Below are 16,455 nucleotides of genomic sequence, written 5' to 3' on the forward strand. Positions count from 1 at the left end.
CATCACTGCCAGTTGCAGATGTAGAAGGAATTCAGTTTAGTGCAGAATTAAGTTAATGCTTATATTTTGGTGTCCTGCATTTCTATGAAGGAAAAAATTTCCACCTCGGTTTACAGCCCTCTCCCCAGCCTAGCTGGAATGCAAGGATGGGTTTTTTTGTTAAGTGTTTGGCTAGCCCTCATGTTTTTTTCTGAGCAGAAATGATGGTTTTATCAAAAGCACCTGCTGACTCAGCCCTGACAACAGTGGACATTTGCTTCTGGTTTAGTCCTGACTGGTTTGCTGTAAGAGTACAAATGATTCTTTTAAGAACTCATCCCTGACTTTTATTTTGTGGTTTATCCAGACGTTTCAGGGAGAGAGGCCTGGGATCCTCCTGCTGGACCTCTGTGCCTACGTGTGCAGGGAAGAGAAAGGCTGAGCCTCTAGCTCTTCCACATGCAGACATCTTCCATGCGCCGAGATCAGACCAGGGCTCCTGCCTTCCTTGCACTTTTAGGTCTAGGTCAGGCACTGGCTGCAATGAGATGGAGTTTTGCGTTTATTCGGGGCATTTAGAGGACAAGACTGGTCAACACAGGGGTGATGCCAAGCCTCCACGTTCTTCTCTTCTCCTTAATATGCTGTGTTCACTGACAGATATTAGTATATCAACTGGTGGACACACTGTACCGAACAACCTTTGTAATACAGGTAGTAGCGAGCTGAGGAGTGTAGTGGTGGTGCCACTGTGTGTCCCTTCATCTTCAGGGCACAGCCAGGGCCAAACCTTCTGCAACTTAAATTGGATTCCTCACTCTGTTTAGTGACCTTTGGGTTTTGCATCTCCAGACCCCATGAGCTTTTCCCAGTTTGTGAACAGTGCTGCTTGTCACACTTCCTCACGCTCAGGTGCAGTGGGTCCAATTCAGAGAGAGTAGATGAAGGGTTTGGTAAGTAAAGTGATGGTCTGGAGTTAAAGGTTGAACGAAAGAGTCAAAAAGGAACATGCAGGACATGCCTTGGATAAATCCCTGAGCCTGAAGTCAGTGGTGTTGTGCTCCTATACACAAGTAATAGGTCTCCTGGATTTCCTTTTTAGCCAAGTCCTGTTGGAGCTGGCTCTTGCTTCAGTGGCTGTTTTGCAGAAATTTGGTTCCCCCGTTGACTCAATAGTTGGTTCTGCGCCATGAACAAGTAATGAGAGATGGCCAGTCTGCTGCTGGAAGAGAAATCTCTCTTGAACATGAACTCTCAGCCTGCTCCTGGATAACTGTTTTTAGAAGATCTTGTGATGCTTTCTTTTTTTTCAGAATAGAAATTATATCCTCAGTCCAGCTGTCTCCTGCATTATCTGTGCAGTTATGGTACATCATTTGACGAGCAACCCTTTTTCTCTACAGAGTGTGTGAATTTTTATTTCTACCTGAAGTCACTTTGTCTCATTGCAGTGTGGGAACTAATAATAGTACCTGGTCGGTTTGTTTTGGTTTTTTTTAGTGCTCAGAAAATTTGAGAGGGTTCCTGCCTCCAGACTGATTTATGGGTCAGAAGAAGCTCAGATTCTCCAGTCTCAGACATTTGGGGGAGACCTGCAAAGTCCAGCTTTTCAGTGCATTTCAGGTGAGGAAAACTCTCAGAAAATCTGTAGAGAAGATGCTAATCATCATGGAAAATAATAATCTTTTCATATGTTGAGTTTATAGTTAAGTTCCTAGGCAAACTATATGTTTTGCAGTTCAGCACCAAGTCATTGCAAGATATTGACAACTTTTGGTGACCTTGGTTCAGGGAAGAGATTGGTCTTTTTTTCAGAAAGAAGACTTCTGACTTTACATACCACATTAAACGTCGTCTGACTTTAAAGCCAGTTGGTGCAGTTTGAAGTATGGATGAGAACTGAGGTTCAGACCAGGAAACATTCATCAGACTTTTCAGATGTGCAGACAAAAGAAGGATTAGGTGTTCAGGACGTGTGAAAACCAAGCTTTCACCTCTTCCCAAATTACCTGGTTGGCACCTAAAAGATGAATAATCATCCTTGCTTACATTAGAAGGATATTATAAGGAGTGCAGAGATACTACTCTGCCGAGCCTTACAGTGTATATACTATATTACATCTGGATACATCATGTTGGTTGGTTCATATTGATTCAAAGTCCTCTAAAACCAAGGGGAATCACTGCACTGCTTTCAGGGTGCTTTGAATGAATGCCTTGCCTTGTGTGTCTTAATCCTCAGCCTTGCGAAGAGAGGCAGAGGAGTTATGTTCAAAATAAAAACATCCTGGCAGCAATAACACAGATGGTCTGTTTGTATGGTAGACATCACTGAAGTCTGACAAAGTTAGTGACTTTGTGTCACATACCCTGGTCTAGCTGGAACAGTCATCTCATGCTAAGAGATGAATCTGTGAAGCCTTATATGGTTGCTAGAATGATTTTCCTGTGGCAGATCATCACCTGGCTGTACACTGCAAGATTTTTTGCACCTTCCTCTGAAACTGGAGACCTTCAAAAGCAAGGCACTGAGCTGAGAGGACCGTGGGAAAGAATTTAGGGAGGAAAGATGCCTCTTAGACAAGCTGTCTGATTCAGTGCGCATAGCCTGCTTTTTCATTATAAGTTACGTCCACTGTCAAATGGCAGCGCTACTACAAAATATTACTGTTGAGGTGCTCCCTGAAGAGTAAGGGTTAACCCTTCCATCTCTGCTTCCCGACAAAGTCAGACAGCTTAGCTTCCGTTTCTGATGATGTTTTATTCTAAGCCGGTTGATTTTCTACTAAAGACATTTGGAAACATTGAACCACTTTGCCAGCCCATCACATCTGCCTGACACAGTAACCCCATGGCAAACAGGTTGTGACAAATATTAGACTGATAAGGAGGAGGGAAACATCAAATTCTTCAATTGCTCCATCCACGTCTGGAGCAATCACCTGGCCAGTGTAAGTGAGCACTAACTTGGTCACGCAGCTCCAATCCTAGAATAGGAGGTGAAATTTTGCCTCAGGCAAAGTTATCCAGCAGACATTAAATATTTGGGTGGGTGGTTAGATCTAACTCAGCTGTTTGTATCATCAGGTGATGAACGTCCAAACAACTTTTTGCATTAACTTAATGTAAAAACCCAACCCTCTACTAAAAAATGAATAGTAAAGTTCATCTGGCTAATGACATTAGTGTGTTTGCAGTCAGATAGAGGTATGTGAAGGACTAGGTGATGGCAGTAAGCAGTGGAATTTGTAGCAGAAATTTTGCACATGAAACGCTAGGAAACCTAAAGTTTCTCTTCTGTTTTTCAGGCTGTGAGAGGGAAGATGCGTGTGGCTTTGCCACTGTAACTCCTGCTGGTGCTGAAGTTCTGTGTGAATTATACAGTGTTGCTGAAGACAACTTCAACTGCACCACCTCTGGTTTGGTAAAAATGTTCATATTTAAAAATATGTGTTTATCAGATTACTGTAGGTTTGATATAAGTAGAAGGCATCACAGAAGAAAGGCAGGCTGTTACCTGACCCCTTGGTCATTGCTCTTCCCTATGGAAGTAATAAATTCCTGCAGGTTGGTGAAGAAGCTACACCCAAAAGTTCCCAAAACTGACTTCTAAGTGCCTCAGTGTTTGGTTGAAATGTTACACAGAACTCCTGAGTAAAAGATGCTGAGCTCCTGTAGTCTAGAAATCAGGTTACCTTGTAAGGGGGAGGTTATCTGAACAGTCCAAACTAGAAGTATCCAGGTCGGTACTCAGGTCACCTGAAACAGTCATCATTTCTCAGTCCCTTCCTCTAGCCCAGGGTTTGAATCTTGTGCTCTTCAGTGCTGTAACAGCTTCCTATTCACTACTTCTAAACACAGCAAAGTGGCACCGAAGAGCTGAGATCTCAGTTTGATAGAATAAGAAATGTCCGCACCGGGCCATGTGGAGCTGTGGTGGTTATAAGCCATGTGTGCCAATTCGTCCCCTTGAGTTTCTGAATAAGAAAAATGGGGTTTAGGAGAGGAAAACAATTAGGTTGTATTTATTGTGCATGCCTGTTTTCTGTCTCAGGTGCAAGGTGTTTTGGGGAACCCTGCTGCCACCAGCATCAGTCGTCTCAGCTGCCTGCTTCACGTCAGAAATCCAGAGGGAGATGCAGTGATGGTCTATTTGAAGAGAGGTATCAGATGCAAATCACTCATCTAACGTTAGACTGCTGTGCCCAAACTTGCAGTTCTATATAGGATCATGACTAAATGCGGGGGAGCATCTTTGTTCAAGAAGGCGTAATACGTTCCAGAGCTTAACATTTAGTGATAGCCCAGAAACCTCAGCAAATCTTCCCTTCATGTCTTGTTCCCTAGAAATTAGGAACACAGCTTTTGTAAGGTGTTGTGATGGCTGATAGTCCCACAAAAGCTCAGATTTGATCCAGTGTACGATCCTCTAGTCTGTTCTGTTGTATTATGATTTCTTTTTATTAAATAGTTCTTTATTTGACTATGTGAGGCATTATTAATGACCAGCTTGTACATAATTTAATGGTTTGCATTAATTTTGACTGCAAATTATCCTACTAATATACCAGCTGAGAAATACCCTGCTGTCCAGTGAATCCCAAAGTGATTCAACAGATCTAATGAACGTACAAGCCACATATTTTTGGCCTAGGTGTGATTGATACCACTGCATGTTCCATCCAGCATATGTCCAACTTTAAGCCTCATGCCAAATTTGAAACAAGACAACAAAACGCAGAAAGCTGCAGGGCTTGAGTCAAAACTCTCTGCTGTCATTGGCTTTTTTTTTACCTCTATCCAAACGTCTGAGTCACCATTTATTAATAATAATAAAAATAAAGAGCTAAGTCTCACCTGAAAAAAGACCCCTGAGCTTGTTGCAATCAATGTAATCTTGTTCACACCAGATCTACTCTAGATTTCTGTTGATATTGCTAATTAAATCCAGGATTATGAGTCGTGTCCTCTTGCATATGTGTCTAGTCAGCAGAAGCCTTTGTTGCAGATGCAGTTATGCTGGCCAAATTAAACATTTTACTTTTTTCAATGAGATAAATTTGTTTCATTTATACCTGGGAGTTATTAATGTAGTGCTCGACAGTGGAATATTACTAACCTTACTGTGTACATCGATTTAGGAGCCCTTTGCTGGTACAGTGGGCTGTTTTTCCTACCCTGGCAGTACATTCTGACCAACTACCCAGGTATAATTGCACCAAACTATTTGCCCAGAAAAGGACTTTAAAGGCTGAGTTTTTAACCATAAAACTTTCAACGAGCTCCAGTCTGCAGGCAATCTGAAAGCATCTTGTCTCCTCCTGAGCTCTTTTGAACATTTCTTTCCTGTTCTGTCTACCCAGGACCAGACTTTAACTCATCTGGACTCAAGACCTTTGAAAGGACCAGCTTTCAGAATGTGCTTTCTGGCGTGTATCGCTCCGTGGTGCTCTCAGCAGCTAGCACATCTCTGACTGATGCTCAGCTCTTCTGCCGGCAGACTTGCAGCAGGGACTCTTGCTGTGATGGCTTCATCTTGAGTCAGATTGTGCTGGATGGAGGTATTGTCTAACTGCAAAATAAAAAATTATGCAGTAGAAAACCAATTCTAACTGGGTAGAATTCATTTTTGGACACAGTATATGTGCCTCCACATCATACCAGAGTGTCAGCAGCATGCTTCTGCATCGCTGACATTTTTCGGTGTAGGCAGAATTTGAGTACTACCCAAGGCTTGGCCTGGAGCAGTAGAGATAAAAGCTGCTGTTGGAGAGAAATGGACATTTTGAAAGGGCAATTCTTTTGACCTGCTTTAGACATCTGCATCCGACAGGATAAATCATACTGAAACAGCCTCTCTCCTTGCGTGATGCAGTTCTGTTGCCACAAGTTGGTGCCTTTCAGCTGTTGGGGGAATTAAGACAGTGCCTCTAGAGTGCTTGTAGTGAAAATGTAAACCATCTCCCTTTTTTGGAGCAGGAAAAGAGGATGCTAAGCAGGATGTTATGTTATTGGATGAAGGAATGCTATAATCTCCTAAATCTGGGTGTCTAGCTAGGAGAGCAAGTGGGAGTGGGATGGACAGAGTCTGGCAGAGTTGGGACCTAGGCAGAGCTCAGATTTCTGCAGCAAATTTAAGCACTTAATGTCACTGCCTGTTTTTTGTAGTTTCTTTTTGAGCTCACATGGGATCACCTTCCCATTGGAGGTGCATTTCTATAGGAAACATGAAGTTCTAATTGAAATGTCTCAAGTTTTTCAAGATGGGCTCTTACAAATGCAGGCATGTGCTACTGGCTGCTATGTGGCAAGCACTTCTCTAGTTCTGTGTGGTAACTGATCCTGGATTTGAGAAAACTTTCCACTTTCTGTGGAAATTGTCAAGCAGGTGTTTCCAGGCAGTTATTTTCTATTTTGACATCTCATATTTTTTGCATCAGAATATTCTAGGTGATCTTGTAAAGTCCATTTCTCTCTGTATTTACCATCAAATGTTTGGGTTCCCCATAGTTGTGAGCTTAGAGGGGAGTGTGGAGAAGGTGAATGTTGTAGAGCTCTCTGTTTAGTTGGAGTAACCTATTTGGATCAACAATACAGGTAAATGCATTATTTGGTCTAGCATTTTGTTAAGAAAAAGAAAAAAAAAAGTAGCACATTCAGTATCTCATATATGCAGTCAATTAAAAAAAAAAAATTTAAAAAATCAGAGAGGTCATTGTAAGACCATAGAAATGCCTGAGCTGTGACAGCAAGCACAAAGCGGGAGCTGAGTATTGTCTGGCCTTTATGGTAACAGACTGACGCCAGAACACCTGGCCTTAGGCATGCTGATCCCCCGACTCACGCCGCGATGCTAGGGGAGGCTCAGGCCTGGCCTGACTGAAATCAGGCACCAATCCAGGAAAACATCCCAATAAAAACATAAGTGCTTTCTTGGTTCAGAGCCTGAGAGATTGTAAGACCGCCAAAGGGTTGAATATGTCTCCGTGGCGCTATAAAGTGCCGAGAACACTGTTGGGTATTATCAGATAATCGTAGTATTTTATTAGGTGGTGATATTATGTGCTTGAAATCTCTGAAAAGCAGGCTGCAAATGTTTGGTTTAGGTATGAATAGCTAGCCTTGATACTCCAATTTGAACATATGGCTCTGATTTTCTTTTTTTTTTTTCTTTGGGGGTGGGTAAGCAATGCTAAAGGGCATCTATCTCGGTGACAGAGGTTCAACTGACATTTAGAGAAAGTATTGGGACGCTTGAGTGAAAAGCCCTGCGCAGGTGCAAAGCTTTGTTGGAGTGACACAACTCTCCCTTTGCCTGAACCTAGGTACCATTTTGTGTAGTCTGATGAGCGACCCAGATGTGCTGATCTGCAGTGCAAATGGCTGGAGTTCAACACCGACATCTGGCATAGGTGGGATATGTAAAGGTGTGAGCTATGACGAACAAGAGAAGATGTTTTCCTTCACCCTTGGAGGACAAGTATTCAGTGGAAGTATGTAAATGAATTATCTCAATTTACATTACTTTTTACCAATTCTTCTGTAGACTCTGCCTTTTTCACCAGCCTGCTCTGGTGCTTTAGCGCTTTTTTTTTTTTAAATAAATCCATAGAATCATAGAATGTTTGGGGTTGGAAGGGACCCCTAGAGGTCACCTAGTCCAACCCCCCTGCAGTGAGCAGGGACACCGCTAAGTAGATCAGGTTGCTCAGAGCCCTGTCCAACCTGATCTTGAATGTTTCCAGGGATGGGGCCTCCACCACCTCTCTGGGCAACCCCTTCCAGTGTTTCACCACCCTCATTGTAAAGAATTTCTTCCTTAGATCCAGGCTAAACCTACCCTGGTTTAGTTTAAAGCCATTACCCCTTGTCCTGTCACAGCTGGCCCTACCCTGTACAGTCACAAGAGAAGAACAACTCCCTGATTAGATGCATTGTTAGGTAGATGGACATCTCATACTTTACTGTGTGAACATTAATGAAAGTCAAGAATGTGCTGGTTTTAGTATGTTACCGTGTAATACTTCCAATATTTAGTTTAGTCAGATTCAAGACAATAATCTGAAAGAAATGTAAACTCTGGAGCAAATGCAAACAGATAGATGCCCAGAGTGGCACAGAAAAAGCAATGATGGAAAATAGAGTAAGGCCTTGGCACCCCAGACCCAGACTATCCCCAGGACACCTGGATCCTTCTTCCTTAAGGTCTTGTAAATAAGGTGATGCATAGTCTAGTGATGTGTTTTTGATGCGATTTCTGAGCATTTCAATGCTACCTGTTTAATTTGAGCAGCTATTCTAACAAACCTTTTTCTTTATTAGCTTCTGAGTTGGCAGAAGAGGCAGAAAGAAATTTTACTACCTTTCAGCAAGTTTATCTGTGGAGAGGTGAGTTATCTCACAGAAGTTGTTATAAAAGCTTCTGAAGAGCTGTAGGCAGTGGAAGATACATGTTCTATAATGGAAGTGTCATTTTCACTTTATCTTGTACCGTCCAAATTGAGACACTACGTGAAAGTCTCTTCTGGCAGGGGGGGAATGTAATCTGGAGTAATTCTGCTACAGTCAATTTAATGAAATTTGGGTAAATTTTAGTGTCTGAGAATGTGCTTTACAACTTGCAATACCTGTGAAAAATAGTATCATGGAGACGCTTGTCTTTGTCCCCAGTGTCCAGGCACCATAGTAATTTGGCACATTATACATAACTAGATGGATTACTTTTATTAACATGATATCTATATATGTGTTGGTTTTTTTCAATTTTCCTTTCTGAGTGGCACAACTTACGCAGCAGGACCTGCACAGATGATTTGTGATACTGCTTTATAAATGCACACAGCCTCCAGAGCACTAATGCTGAATGCATAGCAGTTGTGGATACGATGTTTGCTTTTATCCTCCAAAGAGCGAGTTTTGGTTTAGGCTTTTCCCAGAGTTATACATAGGTGATTTTACTCATTTTTTTTATTCATCAGTTGGTGGAACTACCTAAGGAGTTTTCCTAAATGGTCCACTTTGAAATATTTGCTAAATGTAAGGGACTAAGAATCATCTAGTCTCGTGGAAGAAAGATAAAGCAAATTACTATGCTTTTTTGTTCCTGTTGCATTCCAGGCTCCGATATGGTTACCCAAACTAAAACCTCAGAGTGTGATGCTACTGCTTTGAAGACAGAGAATGATCTAACACTATCAGGTATTGTACTAAGGGTGGACAGAGGGGGTAGCAGAAGATGGCAGAGGGAGGTGCAGAATTTAACCAGAAAATATCATGTCTTGTCACATATGTATTGTCATGATGTAGGTATTGTGAAGTCCCAAGGATTTCTCTTAGGTAGGGAATATGATGCAGGTTTTGAGAAAGGTGTTAAAAATGTGAGCCTCCTGGAAGGTCATCCTGTCCTTCTGATTTTTTTACCTTCCCAGGCCAGGCTGGAAATGAAAGTGTTAAAATGTTCTGTGAAAGCTTGTTCTTTCAGCAGTACTGAACTGTAAAGACCCAGGAAATATTATGTGGCTGAGAAAAAAATTTTGCATAAACCCAGGGATCAAATCGTTAGCCTGAGTGCTGGGGCATATTTACTGTTACTGACAATAAGACTGTAAATATGATGCTTAGAGGATACAACTGCAATCACAAGTGTTTCTTCCACACATGATGACAATGAGGGGACCTGTGAAGTACTCTAGCTCCTTTGTTATTCCAGGGTCTGCTCTTCATTATACTAAAAGTCATTCATATATCCAAAATAATTTGTATTAAGTTACTAGATTTCCTTTGGGCCTTCAGCACCATAATCCTAAGAGAAAAAGAGCAGTGGAGCCTGTTGAGAGCACTGTGGTTCATCCCTAATGAATTGTAATCTCTGCTGAGGAGCCTTGATGAATACCTGAGCATGTGATTTGATACGTGTAAAATCCTAACACAAGGTGAATTGCTGATTTTGCTTATCTAGTTTGAATGGAAGGTAAACTAAAATGCCCATTTAGCTAGTGGTGCTCCTATACAGTTAGTCATACCTTAAAGTCCAGACTTAAAAATGAGAAAAAACTACACTTAATACATGGGGTGAAATTCTCTTGCGTTTACCTGCCAAGGCATGAGTGAAGCCCTGGGGGTTCTCTATTCGCCTTGCTGCGGCTGATGATATCATTGAAACCTGAAGTTATGCAAGGAATGCAGCTTCTTCCCCCATCCTTTACTCTTAGTCATGACACAAACTGTTTCAAGAGAAACTGGAGGTGGAAGTTAAGTCTTGTTAACTCTCAGGACTTATAAGTCACCTTGTTAAAAAAGTTATGGATACATCTAAGAAAATATCTACAGAGCTTTTATTAGTTGCTGATCATCTTTACAGCACATAGTAACACATCTTTTCTATTTTCTGATTTAAAATTCAAGGCTACTGCGCTGTCCCAGCATGTCAGTATGTGCTTCAGCATTTCAGCTGCAATCATCGGCACGTCTTTACGTTCTTATTTTCATTTTTGTCTGGCTGTTTCAGTAATAACAGAATCTCTCACAATGTTGGAATAACCAGGGATGAGACCTGCTTATGGCACTTGACAAATAAAAAGCTGTTTATGAAGAAATTTGTAAGAGATCAGTGAAGACTGTCCATCTCTTTCAATATTTTACTTGGACCCTTATTTAAAGGGATTCATTTGGAAACAGCCTGGAATAGCTGTGATTGTTTCAGAGGGAGCTCAGGAGATAATAAAGCATTGCATGCACATCTAAAGATCACAGGCAGGTCACGGAAAGGAGTTATTTAATGTGGTCTGTGGGAGCATAAACCAGGAGAAATAAGGTTAAACGGCTGAAATAGGTACTAAGCTTGTTACGAAAACTTTTAACAGAGAGGTGTAAAAGATTCCCAAGGGAATATAAGGAAAATGCTGTGTTTTGGATTAATAAAACTAGATTGATTAAGGTATTGTAAACATCCTCTGAGGCATCATACTTCACTATTAGGCTGATGTGTTGCATGACAGAGTAGAGAGAACCTTCTTATTTCTGGGAGCTGTGATCTTCATTTAGTTTTTGGGTGGTGGAAATAGTCTGACAATGCAGAGTTGTGCAGTGCAGCTCGGCAAGGAGGCATTGCCTACACAGGCATCAATTGGGTGGACAATTCTGTCATTAAAAGCAGCCTTTGGTGTATGTTAGCCCTACAAAATCGTTGCAGCTGTTTTACTGTGAAAGGCAGAATTTTCTATATAAATAAATTTAATTTATTCCAGATCATAGTTAAGTTTTTTTGTGGGTTTGAGCAGTTTGTCTGTTTGTTTGTTTGAATCTCAGGTTCCACAAAGGATCTTTTCTACCTAATGGACAACAGCCGGATACAAAGTGACCAGAATTATTCTCTCCCTTACCAGCAGTATTGGGTCTTCAAGCAGAAGTACTCAGCAGATGAAGCGGTGCTTTGGTGTCTCACACGTAAGACATCTTGGAGACTGTTATTATGTAGGGAATAATAATTAATTAGAATATTTTAATAGGTATTATAATTATGATGAGTAGAAACTCTGGACTTAGAGATTTTTTCTGGGAAAACCCACAAAGTTTTCATGGAAGTGGGTAATGGGCCCACCTGTTTTTTTCTTACAATCTTTGTCTGCTGTGGCAGAAAGTTTACCCATCATCCACCATCAGGGTGTCCCTGTTATGGGCAAGAGAAGTAGAAGATATAGCTTAGGCAGTACTCTGCTGTTCTTGAAATGTACCCCTCCAAATTGATAGATGACATAGTGGTAAAAGGAGAAGGTAAAATACAGATATTTGGGGTTAATGATAAAGTATATTTTGGTGTGATAAAGGGAGACAAGTTTCTAGCTCTAACTACCAGGAAGGCCGAACTGAGAGTACTAAACCATGCACAGACATCGCTGTAAGAGGTCAGCAGAGCTATGCCTGTTTAAAATGAAGCATATTTACAGAAGCCATTACCACAGTGACTAAGAAATGGGTTTGATGTTTCTTTTCTGAAGGTGCATTATTACCCTGGGGCAAATTTCAGTGCAAATTGCTACTAGTAAATGGGGTGAACAGTTGATTCTAGAAAAGTTATTTACATTTTTGTGTCACGTATGAACACTTCATAAATATTTTTTTGCAAAAACTTCCTAAGACATTGTAGACTTTATTGTCCTTTTTGTTCTTTAAAGTAAGAGACACATGGCTGGTGCAGAGTTCTTTTATGATTGCACAGTTTGTATGTCACATCTCTCTAAAGAGAGAACTTTATGAATCACAATGTTAGAGTGACACCAGTACGCTGAGGTTATGCTTGTCACAGCTGGGGAATGTGTCTTTCCAATTAGCTGTGGTGTAGCTCATTTTCTGTGCTCTCCAGGTAAACCTGCTCTTCAGTGTCTCTAGAAACAGAATCTGTCCCTGTTTCTCTTGCAGGATAATATTGAATAGGATGATATTGAAATTCTCACTTTTAGTTGTTTGCTGATGGATAGTTTTCTGTGCGCTGAAGACATGAAGAGGAATACAGAGGGGAAGAAACCTTCATGTGTGTGTAACTCTTAGTGACTTTGCTTCCTAGGTTGTGCACAAGAAGATGAGTTTTGTCGAATGGCAGATCTTCAAAACACTACAGACAAATACTTTGTGTGTACCCTCTATCCAGAAGCACAGATTTGTGATGGCAGCATCGATCAAATACCAGAAAACTGTCAAATTGTTCTGCCTTGGCAACCACAGACATTGTATCATAAAATAGGCAAGTTTGGGGATTTGAATATATAACGTGTGCTCTAACCCCAGTAACGCAAGCAAGTTTTTTGGCTCTTGATTCTGAGATAAAAAGTCTGAATATATGAATGAGTCCTGGGAATGTGATGATGCAAGGGAAGGTCATGCTGTTCTGGGTGTGTTTTTTTTCATTTTCAGTTCAGAATGGAAAGATATTAACCATGAGTTCCACTCTCCCCCTCAGTTGTTCTCAATTCAGAGAGGCCAAGGGTAGCTCAAATACTTTGCACACCAGGTCTTAGATCTTTTTATAATGTTGGTGAAATGGGAATGTCATTGGGATGTCACCAATCCCATTTTGTACCATTAAAATTTCCATGGTAGTTAAGCAAAAATTGAAAGTCATTGAGTGTAATTTTTAAACTTTTAATTTTTTTTTTAGCAAATCCAGAGTCATATGTTGACTTCTGCTCTTTGAATGCTTGAGAAGTTCAACGAATTTCTCATAGGGCTGATGTGAGGAAGCTGGACAAACACGCCTGTTATCACTATGCAGGAACCTGTACTTTTGCTGTGAAAGATGTAAAGGTCCACTGAACTAAACTATTAAACTGGGTCTTTTTGGGGAGCCCGAAGTGCAGCACAAGTTGAATAATGCATGAGTACAGTGGAGTCTTCCAATCTGGAGTTTCCTCCCAGTTTTTGGACATTGTGGAAGGAGTAAAGTCAATACAGGTCTCAGAAACAGAAGCCCTGGGCTGGAAGTCTTTCCTTGGTGATGTACTTTGCTCAGCTTTTAGTGCCTTCACTTGTTGGTTTTTTGTTCATCTTCAGGCTTAACCATCAAAAGTTTACTGTGATAATGTAAATTTATCTTTTAATCCATCAAGATCATTGTAGCATAGAAACATAAACTTTACCCTTACCATGTGATTGCTTGACCAGTATATGTAAATTACAAAGTTAAGATGATTTTTCCAATTTTGTTTTTCCTTCCAGTCACTCTAAAGAGTTCTGTGAAGAGCTTCTACATGCGTGTACCATTCCAGAAAGTAACAGGGATCTCAGTGAGGAATAAGACTGACATGAGCAGGAAAGCTGTTTCAGATGGGTAGGACATGTCTGTTCCTTTGTTTTTACTGGAATTTTAACCATGCCTGAAATACCAAGGCCCTGTTACACAGGAGGAGATCAGACATATTGATCCAAGAACAGCACTATTTGAGAGTATTTAATGAAGAAAAAATAGCATATGTTTTAAAGGAAATTTATAATTGATTTATAAATAATAATGCATATAATTAGTAATTATATATATGTGAATTATTACTTATACTGTATTAAATTGCTGGTTGGCCAGTTAAACCTCTTGGCAATAATACATCAAATTAATTTAGGCTGATATTTTTACAGCAGATGTGAAAATAATAATCTAAATTATTGGATGTAGTCTGATAGATGTATACTGATCAAACATAATTTCATCTACAAATGGAAAAAGTATGGGAGTTTCTATGAGGTATAAAGAACCATGAAGCAGTTTTACCTTGAAAGGCATATCTACAGGTTCTCAGCACCTCTCCCCCATGCAATATCATCTCTTCCCTTCTCCATGACAGAGACAGATTACTAATGATACTAAGTGTAATGATGTTTTTCCTTTCCCAGCTTCTTTGAGTGTGAGCGTTGGTGTGATGCTGACCCCTGTTGCACGGGATTTGGCTTTTTTAATGACTCCCAGCTATCAGGTATTTTTTCACTATTTTTATTATTAAAATAATTTCAGTCTCCCTTCATTCTTTTGCTGTGAAAGGCACCTTGAAAGACCTTGCAGATCTTATGCAACTTTAGCACCTTTTTGAGTAACCATAACCTTTTCTAGGAGTTCAGCCCAATGACACACTCCACACCTCAGAAATTATTAAGAAAACTATGAGAATGCATCGTTAAGAGGCTGCAGTTCCAACAGCCTGAGATTCAAACTGATAAAACTCCAGGGAACTGTCACTTCTCATTTATCAACACCTTTTGACCAACTAAAATGTTGGTTGACTTCTTTTTGTGACTTTTTTTTTGTATGTTGTTTCAGTTTTTAAACCTAAGGGACTTAGAAACCTAAATATTACTGAAATTATGCACATGTTAAGCACATAATGTCTGTGGATACTTTGGGGCAGCTTAGCCTATTGCTTTTCTTGGATGCCTGAACTTCTCTGCTCCCAAATTTAAGTCTTCTACTTGAGGAAGGTTGGTTTCACAGAATCACAGAATTGTAAGGGTTGGAAGGGACCTCAGGAGATCATCTAGTCCAACCCCCCTGCCAAAGCAGGCTCACCTAGAGCATGCTACACAGGACTTCATCCAGGCGGGCTTTGAATATCTCCAGAGAAGGAGACTCCACAACCTCCCTGGGCAGCCTGTTCCAGTGCTCTGCCACCCTCAGAGTGAAGAAGTTCTTCCTCATATTCAACTGAAACCTCTTATGTTTCAGTTTGCATCCATTGCCCCTAGTCCTGTCTCTGGACACCACTGCAAACAGACTGCTTCCATCCTCTTGACTTCCGACCTTAAGATATTTGTATGCGTTGATGAGATCCCCTCTCAGTCTTCTGAGTTTGGGATAGTGGTTGCCTATCTTCTTCTCCTTAGCATTTTAGCTACTTAAGACATCTCAAGAAGGATTTCTGTCAGTCTGAGGAAATCAGATCTTTAAAAGTGTGTATGACTTGAAAACCATTGGAAAGTCAAATGTATTTTACTCACTTGGGACGGCTAAGTTAAGGCGTGTTGTCACCCTGTGCTACCTCTGTAGTCAGCAGAGAGATGTATAGAGACAACTATGGGGTCATTAAGAATTCTGGTTGACTATTCTGAAGGTACTTTTCTTTCTCTCCACTGGCTGTAAAGGAAGTGTTCTGTTTAAAAGAAAGCCAGGTGTTTAAAATTGGATGCCATCCAGGTCAAAGTCAATGAAATGGTTTTTAATATTTTGTTCCAAATTATTCCAAATTATTCCAAATTCAGATTTAGGCCACTAAAATGGCTAACCTTGTTTTCAGAAGTGGAATGTGCTAATCAACTCCCCCTGACGTCATTAGGATATGCTGGTTTTACCATTCATGTGGGAATTTGGAACACTTCAGAAATATATATTTTTAATTCCCTTTTTGTTGATTAGACAAAATTTTCACTCAGTCAAAAATGAGTACCTTGGAAAATTAATCCAATATAGGTTAGATTGCAATTACTGCACAAATCAAACGGTTGACAGTTTTCATACCTCCATATGGCCATGTGAAATTTGAAGTCTTAACTGAATATGACTTTAAGTTTCTTTAAATAGTTCTAAAATAAATTAAGGATTTTAAAGCACCAAACATGCAAAACTGCCACCTCTTAGTTTATCTGATTAATATTTATTATCTGTGGCATTTCAGACATCCAGTCCTGGCATTCATACAGTCAAGAGAACTTTCTGTAGTGACTTTAACATGAGCTTGGATAAATCTTCAGTGAAACTGCTAGCTGTGTTTCAAACCCTCAATTTTTTTTCAGGTACAGAAATATTTACACTAGGTCTTTGAAAGGCAGAATTTTTATCTTGATGTAAGTATGGGCCATGTTTCAACATACATGCAGGCTTTTAATTTCCAGGATTGCATTAACCAGAAAGGGCTGCTTGCTGAAGGAAGAGGTCCCAGTCTTTTCTCAGTGGAAATACTCCTAGTGACCTTAATGGGTTATAATGTTGGTACCCACCTTCCC

The 16,455-nt window shown here is 40.4% G+C and overlaps 1 protein-coding gene across 1 annotated transcript in view; it reads left to right on the plus strand.

The window, feature by feature from the left end:
• The window catches only part of TG (thyroglobulin), a 161,306-nt gene that overhangs the window by 44,310 nt on the left and 100,541 nt on the right, over positions 1–16,455 (plus strand). The window contains 11 exon segments of the mRNA XM_035903440.1: positions 1,480–1,602; positions 3,288–3,403; positions 4,034–4,142; positions 5,343–5,540; positions 7,305–7,472; positions 8,302–8,367; positions 9,097–9,177; positions 11,287–11,424; positions 12,542–12,718; positions 13,690–13,801; positions 14,359–14,438. Of these exon segments, the coding sequence (XP_035759333.1) occupies positions 1,480–1,602; positions 3,288–3,403; positions 4,034–4,142; positions 5,343–5,540; positions 7,305–7,472; positions 8,302–8,367; positions 9,097–9,177; positions 11,287–11,424; positions 12,542–12,718; positions 13,690–13,801; positions 14,359–14,438 (1,368 nt within the window).

The sequence above is a fragment of the Egretta garzetta genome, unplaced genomic scaffold (assembly GCF_000687185.1).
Source record: "Egretta garzetta isolate BGI_Z169 unplaced genomic scaffold, ASM68718v1 scaffold50, whole genome shotgun sequence".
In the NCBI taxonomy this organism is placed as follows: domain Eukaryota; kingdom Metazoa; phylum Chordata; class Aves; order Pelecaniformes; family Ardeidae; genus Egretta; species Egretta garzetta.